Source organism: Monodon monoceros, unplaced genomic scaffold, assembly GCF_005190385.1.
Source record: "Monodon monoceros isolate NGI ecotype Baffin Bay Population unplaced genomic scaffold, NGI_Narwhal_1 Super_Scaffold_18, whole genome shotgun sequence".
NCBI lineage: Eukaryota > Metazoa > Chordata > Mammalia > Artiodactyla > Monodontidae > Monodon > Monodon monoceros.
In genome coordinates this window covers 1288045-1298513 of record NW_021703774.1, presented here as the reverse complement: position 1 = coordinate 1298513, position 10469 = coordinate 1288045, and the positions used below count along the sequence as shown (strand labels likewise).

At 61.4% G+C, this 10469-nt stretch overlaps 1 protein-coding gene across 2 annotated transcripts in view; it reads right to left on the bottom strand.

The window, feature by feature from the left end:
• TNNT2 (troponin T2, cardiac type) overlaps positions 1–3793 on the bottom strand; it is a 10877-nt gene extending 7084 nt beyond the window's left edge. Inside the window, exons 1-3 of one of the 2 annotated variants that reach the window (XM_029228873.1) lie at positions 3756–3793; positions 2959–2969; positions 2846–2860 (exon numbers count right to left, since the gene is read on the bottom strand). In XM_029228873.1, coding sequence (XP_029084706.1) covers positions 2846–2860; positions 2959–2969; positions 3756–3793 — 64 coding nt within the window. The remainder of the gene's footprint in view (positions 1–2845; positions 2861–2958; positions 2970–3755) is intronic. The other variant, XM_029228872.1, reaches the window with a different exon arrangement.
• Between the last annotated feature and the right edge of the window lie 6676 nt (positions 3794–10469).

Genomic DNA, 10469 nt, shown 5'->3' with positions numbered 1-10469 from the left:
ACACTCGCCTCCACCCCCTGCCTCCATCTCTGGCCTCCACCCCTGGCGTCCACCCCCAGCCTCCACTCCCTGCCTCCACCCCCTGCCTCCACCCCCGGCCTCCACCCCCGGCCTCCACACCCCCTGCTTCCACTCTTGTTCTAGGTCTGAGTCCTCTCTGAGGCCTGAAGAGTCCTCTTCTTTGATCCCTGCAGGACCCTTACCTCAAAGAAGATCCTTCCAGAAGGGGTGAGAGGGGAGGGCTGGCTAGCAAGGACATGGCCAGGTGTGGGGTCCACCTTCAGGCCATCTTGTTAACACCTCTCCCACCCCGTCTGAGGTTTCAGTTCCCACCTCGCCCAGTGGGCACCCAATACCCCCAAGGGGAACGCCCCAGGTGCCCCCACATCCTCAGACGTCACTACCAGAAAGTTCCCGCTAAAATTCAGTCTGAGTCTGTGCCCGCCCACCGCACCCCGTCCACCTGCAGCCATGCACACTTGCAAGCTGACATCCCGTCCTTTCTGCTCGGGCTATGTCCAGTCCCCCAGCTGCTCTCCCCGTGATTCTGTCCCCAGGCCCCTCCCACCCCAGCCACCCTGCCCAGGGGCTGTCCCCTAAGAGGGAGGACCCAGCACAGAACAGAGTGTGCGCAGCGGGGCGGACATCGGTCCCCTCTGGATCCTGGACTTGGAGCGGGTGGGGGACTGGCCAGCCTGGGTCCCTCTCGGAAAGCACGGAAAGGCGCGTGGTCCCGGCCCTCCACCAAGGTCCCCACCCCGGTGCAGGCCCCTCCTCACGGGGGCAACTTGGGATGACAGGGTGGGAGCACAGGGACAGGCAAAGCTGCACCGCTGTCCCGTCCTCTCTCCAGGTTTCCTCTTCTGAGGTCGGGGAGCGGCAGCCGCGAGGGGAGAGGCGAGACAGTTTAGCCTGGGAGCAGGACGGGGCAGCAGTGGACGGCGCATGGTGGCACGGGTGTGGGCCGTGGAGCCCAGGCCCTGACCCACCAACTCCTAGACCCGCTCCGGTGGCTTCCCTGAGCCTCAGGGGTCGGCAAAGGGGAAATAAGTGCACTCCCTTCTCCGTGATGCTCGGCTGTGCCCGGGCCGTGAGGGGCACTCAGGGTATCTGGCCACTTCCTGCTTCCAGACCCCAGGGCCCCCATCTCCCTCCCGTGGGGACAGAGGCCCCAGAGTGGGAACAACGCACCCTTGTCAGACCCCTCCACACCCCGACCCCGAAGGATCCTCTCAGGGACCCGCGAGACATCTCCAGTTTCCAGGAGAGGCGGGCACAGGGCAGACTTGGAAGGAAGCTGCCCCATGCAAGGAAGCACGGCCCAACACTCCCACTCTAGGAAAGCCGACTGCCTGTAGAGCTTTTATCTCCTGAAGAAAGCAGAGGTCCTGGGATTATCCATCCTGTAGGCTTAGTGACACCCTTCTAGACCTCGCTCTCTTGGTCGCTGGCAGCCGGGGACTTAGCTACCAGGGAGCCAGGTGTGGTCCATTCACTGCAAGCGAGGCGGACGCTCCAGGGACTCAGACCCCCATCGCAGTGGAGAATTCTTTTGTTAATTCACAGCCTGGGTAGCAGGCAGATTGGTACCAAATCCAGAGTCTATGGCTCAAACCTCACCCCCCAAAACCTGTTGCCAGGAGCTGGCAAATCCCCCAAAGCAAAGGAAAACCCACCGTATGGAGAGTCCCTGCAGGAAACACAACTGAAGGTGGAGCTAGATTTTTGACTCAAAAAATATTCAAATAGCCTCTGATGTGAGTGGTGTTCCTTGAGAACTGACTCCCAAGGGCCCCCCCGGTTCTCCTGTGAGTGTCTCTGTGTCTCCTCTTTGTCAGGTACCCCTGGAACAGCCTCAAATGCAAGATGCCCCCACTTTCCCCAGAAGACTCGGGAACAAGGGTCAGCTCCCAAGGCCCCTGGTTCCCTCCCAGAGACCCTTCCCCTAGTGTCCATGCACGATGTGCTGACATGATGCTTTTGAGGATCTGCTGAGCCTCTAAGGGGCAGGATCCACCCTTCCCCGGGGGCAGAAGCCTGAGGGGCCCCAGGGCCATGCTGGGCCAACTGGGGGCACTGTAGGGACAGAGAGAGGCCTCGTGACCACCAGCATGTGTCAAGTGCTCAGGAAGAAGGGAAGGTTAGGTGCTCGCAGGGAGAAGGGGCACCACGCCGAGGAGACCATGATAATGAAAATGATCAACAAGTAGGAGAAGGGCAAAGATCCGAGGGTCAGAGTGGACCCTCGCCAGGTGACAAGGTCTTCACGTCTACGTGACGTGTCTCAGATACCTGAACACCTTCATAATCTCATTTGAAAAAGCATTAAACTGAACGCTTTTAGGTGTGGTCTTGCTATTATGGCTATGTTTTTTAAATAGCGCTTATCTTTTAGAGATTCATACTGAGCTACGTAAGCGTGGGGTGATGTTATGATGTCTGGGGAGGATTCGTCTGCTCTATAATACTGGGCAGAGACAGAGTCAGTGAGAGAAGATGGGCTGTAAGTTGATGGTTGTTGAGCTGAGTCATGGGTGCATGGGGGTGCATTATTCTATTTTTGCCACTTTTATGTGCATTTAAAACTTTACGTGGTAAAAAAAAATTAGAGAAAAAAAGCAAAAATAATTAATTGGAAAAAAAGCAGTGATTCCGTGTGAACCACCTGGTGGGCGATAGAGACAGGTTTAAACCGTTTACCCCAAGACCTGAGCACCAGGGTTCGGGCTGATCCCAGCTAGGAGCTGGGATTGGTGGAGGGTCTTTTGCTCAGCTGAGAGCGAGAGGCGGGGACCATGCGCTCCCTCCACGCCACCCCTCCTCCCCCGCCATCCGTCCCCCATACCTTCCATGGTTCCTTCTGCTCCGGGGATGAGACGCGGCCACAAGAGAGGAGAGAAGAGACCATCAGTTTCAAAGCAGGCTGTCCTGCCCAGTGAGCATGGGGCATGCGCTTACCTTCCTGCTCCCTGCGGTGCGAGGGGAGATGCCGTCAGGAGCACAGGGCACACTGCACACACGTGTACACACCCCCCACACCCACACACCACACCCTGGCCTTTTCCTGAAGATGACCCCAGTTTTTGCCCTCTGCACTGGGTGCTGGCGTCCGCCCGCTCTGCCCACCCGCACAGCCTGGTCTGGCCCAGCCTCCGGTCCCGCCGCCTCTGACCACCCCCAGGAAACCTGGTTCAGCTGCTGGTCCCCTGCGCTCTGCCCACCCCCTCCACCCGGGGTCCAAGTCCACGCAGGAGGCGCAGCCCCCCCAGGCCCTCCACGCTCTGCGCCCAGGAGGGAGGTCCACGGGGTCCAAGCCGTGCCGGCGTTCGTGTCCCTCCTGTGCACCCACTCCCCGCAAGGAGGTGACTGTTTGATTGGCCGCCAGTGTGTGCCCCCTCCCCGGCGCTCGGGACAGCGCGGGGGACAGGGCAGCGCAGGAACAGCGGCTGCCCGGGGCAGTGATTACAAGGGCTCTGAGGTGGATTCCTGGGGCACGGTCACTCTGTGGCCTCGGGGTCCTCACAGAACCTCTCTGGTCCGTTCTCGGGAGGCCCAGCTCCCGGCAGGAGCCCACTGACCCGGGAATGGGCTCTTTACTGCCAACCCCGCGGGGCAGCCCAGAGGCACAGGGCTGGAAACGAAGGGGTGCAGCTCACCCGGGGCCCCCAGAGGGGCGCGGCCCCGGCCCACAACCGGGCATCTCCCAGGCCAGGTGCACGGAGGGGACGGCCCCCCAGCATGACCCCGGTACTCACCCCTCGGACTTGTCCACCGGCTCCTCCGCGTCCGACATGGTCTCCGCTTCCCTCCGGAGAGAAGAACAGTCAGCACGGGCAGAGGGCCGGCCTCCCGGCTCTGCGAGGAACGCTGGGCCCGCAGTCCACCCAAGACGCTGACCACCCGCCCCTTATCCGCCCGTGACGGCAGCCTCCTCTGTCGGGGAGCACAGCAACCCCTGCACCACGTGGTGACTGTCTGAACCCCAGCTCTAAGCCTCCCCAGCCTTGCCAGCCTTGCCCAGCGACCAGGGGAGAAGCTCTGCCCCATCCACGCAGTCTCCCCGGGAGTGGCCCAGTGTGGCATGGACGGTAACTAGGCAACAGAAAGGAGCAAACCGGGGGTGCAGCCGACACCCCGGACGAACCTCCAGGGAATTACTCTCCCTGGGGGGAGGAAAAGCCGAGGCATGTGGTTCCATCTAGAGATGGAACATTCTCAAAACGGCAAAGTTGTAGAAATGGAGAACAGATTGGTGGTCGTTGTGGGGGCTGGGAGGGAGGTGGGCGTGGAAGGAAAAGGCACACGAGGGACGTCTGTGGCTCTAGAACTGCTCGGTATCTCTGGTGGTGGATCCTCGGGCCTGCACAGGCTAAAACGGAAGGGAATTTCACACTCGCACTCACACACACAAAGTCGAAGGAGAGCGGGGAATCCGAGTAAGATCACGGATGGTGCTTCCACGTCCCGCTGTGATTTGGTCCTGGCTGTGCAAGTGTTACCGCGGGGGACACTGGGAAGTGGGTGTGGGTCTACATCATTTCTCACGGCAGCGTGTTTATCTACACCGGCTCAATAAAAAGTCCAGCTCAATGCAGTTTCTCTGGGGAAGCTCTCGTTTTGAGATTCTCCCCCCACCGCACTAGGAACAGAAAATCAAGAGACTCTCCTGTCAGCTGAGCATTGGGGCAAGTCTTCCCAAAGCGCAGACAGAGTGGCCGCATCCTGGCTGCCCGGCCCAGAGGTCTGTGAGGACCACGCTGACACCGAGGAAAGCGTTTTACCGTCACTTCCCCGCAACGACGGGGAGAAGCCAAGGGAGCGGTGGAGACTGCCCGCACGGGACTGGGAGGCTGACCTGGCTTTGAACGCTGGCTCCACCTCACATTTGCCTGTGACCTTGGAAAGGTCATTGACCTCCCTACACCTCAGTCCCCTTTTCCCCGAAGGGGTGATGCCAGGCTGCTCCTGACCCTGCCCCACTGGCACCCGGCGCTGCAGCCACCAGCTTCCGACTGAGCCTGCGGTGACAGTGGCACGGAGAGCGATGCTCACACCCACACCACCTGTCCCTGCACACCCCACTGTCCCGGCCGAGACCCGCCCCAGGCACCCATCTGCGGACACGCAGTGAGCCACGACTCTGGCGGGTGGCGTGATGTCCACCGCAAGGCAGCCCCTCTGAGGCCGAGAAGTTCTGAAGGAGCCTCTGCCCCACGGGCCTTCTGGCGGAAGACCGCCGCAGCCTCGGACCGGCTGCTCTTTTGAACCTGGCTCAGTTCGTCCAGTCCTGCTGGGTCAGGGCGAGCGCTGCAGCGAGCCAGCCCCCCTCGCTGGAGTCAGTGGGGCAGTGAGGGCGGGGCCAGGCACAGGGAGTTTTGCACAGAAGCTGGCTCCCCCGGGTGAGGGTGGCAGTGGGTGAGAAGAAGAGATGTCAGATGTGTACGGTATCCTGAGAAGACATACCCCAGAGGGTCTTCAAATGGGGCCTTGCGGGGAGAGTGGCAGGGGAAGAGCCCCCAGCCCAGAGGGGGTGGGGGTCTGGCAGATGAAGCACTGCCTGGAGCCCCAGGGAAGTAGCCAGAATCAGTGGCCCGAGAACTGGGGAGCCCCTCCCTGAACCCCGGGTGGAGTCTGTCACCTTGGCGCAGGGAGGTTTCCCAGGGAAGGTGCGTGGCCAGACTGGGGCTTGGGGTCTCTCTCTCCTCTCCTGCCCGCCCGCCCACCGGCTCAGAGCCATCGGGCACAGCCCCGGAGACCGCCCCCTGCTCCTCTGAGCACTGTCCAGCTCCTAAAAATAGCCTGCCGGCCATGGGGGGTGGGAGGGGGGCTTTCAGCAGAGGACGCAGCCAAGACAACTGTTCAGGGGACTGGTGACAGGAAGGCGATGGGCCCGGGCGGGGCTCCAGCTTGGAGGCAGTCGAGAACCCGGCAGGCGAGGTACCAGGATGCCCACGCCCGGGCCCCCACCTGCCACCGCAGACTGATTTCTAGCCGGTCTCCCTCACAGCCAAGAGAGTGGGGGCACATTTCTTGGGGAGTAAAGCAAAAATGATAGAAGGCAGAGAGAATGCTGGCCATGCGGTCAAAAGAGCTGGGTTTAAAACCCAGTTTTTGCTGTGTGACCTTAGTTAAGTCACTTAACCTCTCTGGACCTCAGTTAACCTGTCTATAAAACAGAGGAATGGGGGTCCCATCCCTCAGCCCTTGTCCCCAGCATTCAACTGGAACCTTCCTAAGCCTGCAGCTGTTAGCCCACCAGCAGAGCTAGGCCAGGGGCAGTGGGCAACTTGATCCTCTCAGATTCCTCTTCTGCCAGGAGAGAACGAGGCCTTGCCCTATAAGACCCAAGACCCGGGTCAGAGGAGGAATTCAGGAGGTCAGGTGCTTCCCAGCTGCACTGGGACAGGAATGGGCTTTGAAATTCCCCACGCTCCAGGCAGCCCCTTTCCCAGTCTGTCTTCAGCCTGCCCAGGAGAAGAGGGAATGGCTCTCCCTCCGGAGGAGCTTAGAGCAAGCGCTCTCCCCGGGGTGTATGGAGGTGGATGGGGCAAGGGTCACACTCGAAGGGACCCTGGGGTGGGGGGCAGCTGGACTCGGGGTTAACCCTCTAACCCAGTGAGCTGGGTTCACCCCCCCATGAAGGGGTCTCCCAAGGGGGTCTCTCCCCATTGCTCAGCCCGTGCCCTGCCTGGGGAGGGGTGCAGTCCTGGGTCTGGGAGGGCGGATGAACCCCGTGTCTGCCTGGAGGGGCCTCCAGGGGCCCCTGCTGCCTCAGGACAGTGTCTGAATTCCGGGAAAAGAGAATCCGGCCACAAGGACTGTTCTGACTGACGAGAACAAAGCCTCACTCTGCTCTCCGGGGATCGAGAGGGACCCCTTCCCTGGGAAGCCTCAGGGGCCCTCTGCCTGGAGGGGGAGTCCCCGTGGGTTGGAGCATCATGTATTCAGAGGCCTGGCAATTATCTATCCCTCCTACCAATGAGGAAGCTGAGGCCCGGGGAAGGAAAGCCGCTCATCCAAGACTTTCCAGCAAAACCACCCTTCGTTGACAGATCCCAGACTCAAACCCAAGCCTCCAACCTCTCCCTGAGGGCCCTTTAAACTAGTCTCAGAGTCCTGTCCCTGCAACACCGCCTCGGAAGCACCCAGGGGAACGGGGCCTCCCCCAGCTCTGACACCCTCTCAGAGAGGACTCGGGGACTCAGGACAGAAGGGCCAGGCCACAGGACACCCGTCCGCTCTCCAGAGTCTGCCCGAGCCTTACCCAGAGCAGGAGCTGCCGAAGACCGGTCCTGCGGTGTCCGCGGCCTCGCAGGGTCTGGACGAGGGCAGGGGATGGAGAGGGCTTTAAGCAGACACGCGGTCGGCCGGGAGCCAAGCCCCGCGGTGGAGGAATGTGCGGCAGGAGACACCCTGGGGGGGCGGCGGGGGCAGGGGGAGCGGGGCTGCTGGCTGTTACTTTGGCAGGTGCCGGGGACAGGGCTGAGGGAACAGGCACCCCAGGCCATATAAGCCCATGTGGTCGTCCAGCTGCTCAGATAAGCTATTTAAAACCAGGACAGATAGGCAGGGGACAGGAGGCAGCAGGCATGTAACACAAACCAGCTGTCCCTCCTGAGAATCCCAATACAGTGGATGCCAGCAGTCGGGTGGCAGGCTGGGGGCGGGGCCGGGGGCACAAGGCACTTGGTCAGTCTCTGGGCGGGGGTCTCGGGAGCAGAGGCAGGGCTTGTCTGCAGCTCGACTGAAGTGATGCTGCGGTGAAGGCGCCTTCCAGGCTACTGGCCGCTTCTAGCAGGACGAGCAGCCTTGTGGGGGAGGCAGGCTCTGCTGGCCTCAGTGAGCACATCTGCAGAGTGGGTCTTCTCCTCGACCCCCAAGCCACGTGGCAAGCCCTCCTTACTGGGCAGGGGTTAAACCCAATACAGGAGGTCAGGTTCAAGGTCGGACATCCAGCCAAGAATGAGGGCTCTCCTCAAAGAGGCAGCTGGTTGAGTGGAGGGGCAGGGAAGACGGTTGAGGTTCACGCCACTACGGCTTTAAAGTTAGGCCACACGGGGCTACCATCTGCTAAACCCACCAGATCACAAGGTCCGTGAGGCCAGCGTCCAGGGCTTTGGAGTTCGCCTGCACATACGTGGCTGCCTTGGGAGCCACATGCCGCTTCCACCACCGACGCCCTTGAAAGGGTCCTCCCCGTGCCCCGCCCCCACTCTGCCATCAGACTTGCCGCGTCACTCAGCTGAAACTGTCCTTCCATGGTCCCCGGTGGCCTCTGAGCCCAGTGGTCTGATTCCCCACCTCCAGGCTCAATCCCTGCCATGTGGCCCTTTACACTGCCAGCAGATCCGGGGCGGGGCAGGCTGAAGCCACAAGCCTGCTGCCGGCTTCCCGGGGGTCAGGGAGGAACAGTGAGTGCAGCCAAGCTGTCGGGAAAGAGGGGGGACGCCCCATCCCCCGCTCTCCTGGTGCAGCCCACCAGGACCTTAGCCTCGCCTTGTGTCCTGGCCTGGAATCCCCTGGAATTTAGGAATCGCTTTTCCTAAGTCCTCCCTTAACCTGAGCTACTTCAGTGGGTTCCTTGTGAGCTCAACAATCCTTCAAGTGGGACGTAATTTGCTTGCACGGATGCCTGGGACAGAGATCTGGCCACCTGAATCCCCACGGGGAAAACCTGGTAGGTTCTTGGCATCCGCGGACTAACTGTGTGAGGCTCTCAGTAAGTGTCCTAAGGTGGGAATTTGACTCGGACCGTGGGCGGCAGTCGCTCAGCCGGTGAGTCTAGCCACCCTCCAGCCACCACATCCGACCTGCCGTGGACGCCCCGTCCCTGCAAACAGATGTAACGTCCCCTCCTCGTGCTAATGGTAGAGGGGAACGAAGAGAAAACAGATGGTGCTTGGCCAGAATTTTACTGATGCTGGTATGGTGCTTGCACATTTGAGGACCCGCAGGAGGAGAGGCTGCTTGTGAGGTCCCGGGTCTCCGGGCAGGAAGGCAGGCAGGCAGGGCCCGGAGTGTGGGTGGGAGGGTGGGGGCCTGTTCTGTCCCTGGAGGGAGTGGGCTGTCACCTCCTCGAGGGGCCTCCCCCCACCTTGTCGCCCAGTCACCCCCAGGCTGCACACTCTGTCCTCACACTGTCGCCAGCTGAAATCATCCTGGGCGTGCGTCCATCCCCCGATAAGGGTGCGTGCAGGGTCCTCGTGTGCGGGGTGCACGAGTGCAAGGGTGCAGGAGTCGTGGGGTGCTGTCCCCCACACCCTGCCCGGCAGTCAGCCCTTGATGGGCACCCCAGTGCGCGGGTGCGGGCACCAAGGGCTCCACCCCCGAGGGCAACAGCTACCGGACACCCAGATCCCCAGGACCAAGCAGAGCCCCTCGGCCCGCTCTCGGGTCTCCATGCTGGAGGGAGGGTTTAGAGGACAGTTGTGCTGGACAAATTCACCTGCTGGGACTTTCCCAAGTTTAGAACGAGAGCATTCAAAAAACTGCAGGTCGCCTGTCTGAACCCCGAGCTCCTGGCAGGGCCCACCTGGCAGGGCCCGCGTCTCTGGGCAGTGTTTGCCCCACCCCCGGCTTCGTCCTGGACTCGAGTTGGTAGCGGGTGCGGGCGTCCCAGGCAGGCCATCCAGGTCCTGCTGCCCCCCGGCTCCGGGCAGGCACAGGGCCGGCCACAGGAAGCCCACCAGCGGGAGGCAGGCCAGCCTGGGGTCACGGACAGAGCCCCGAGGGCCTCCTGTGCCCTGGACCCCAGGATGCAAGACAGGAGCCTCACTCAGAATCACAGAGGCTGGACAAGGCTGGCGTGTCTGCCCCACAGGCTGGGGGGCCTGGTGACCCTTCCAGCTGTGCTCTGAGGAGCCCTGGGGTTTCCCAGGTGGGCCTGGGTCGGGGGTAGAGGGGGCGTGGGCTCTGCACCTGTGTTCCCGCAGCTGGCTCCGGGGCACTTGGGAACAGAGTTCTAATTTAGTTCTAACGATTAAAAGAAAATACATACACGTGTGTGTGTACGTACACACACACACACACACACACACACACACACACACGTACGCTTGTGTGCACACATACCCGCACACGTCTACCTTTATCACTACAGCACAAAGGGCTTTGACAGGCACCAGGCTTTCTGAGTTTGCTTTGGCCTAGATTCTCAGCTGGCCCGGTGTCCGCCAGGTCCACAGGAGCCATGACGTTAGAGGAACAGAGGAACGGATTTGGGGGTCGTGTGTGTTGGGATGTGACTGCAGGCCTGGCACTGTTTGTGGCACTTCTGCCCCCCCTCAAGTCACCATGCTAGACAACTGGGTAGCAACCCCCTTAAACATGAGGACAAGTGATGAGGGCAACGCCTCCCCCCTGCACGCCCCCAGCCAAACAGCCCTCCCCGCACACTGCGGAAGGTCCCCATTAACAGCAAAGCCTCCGGGAAGCGTTTTTAAAGTATTATCAGTCACTTACACCTGAGA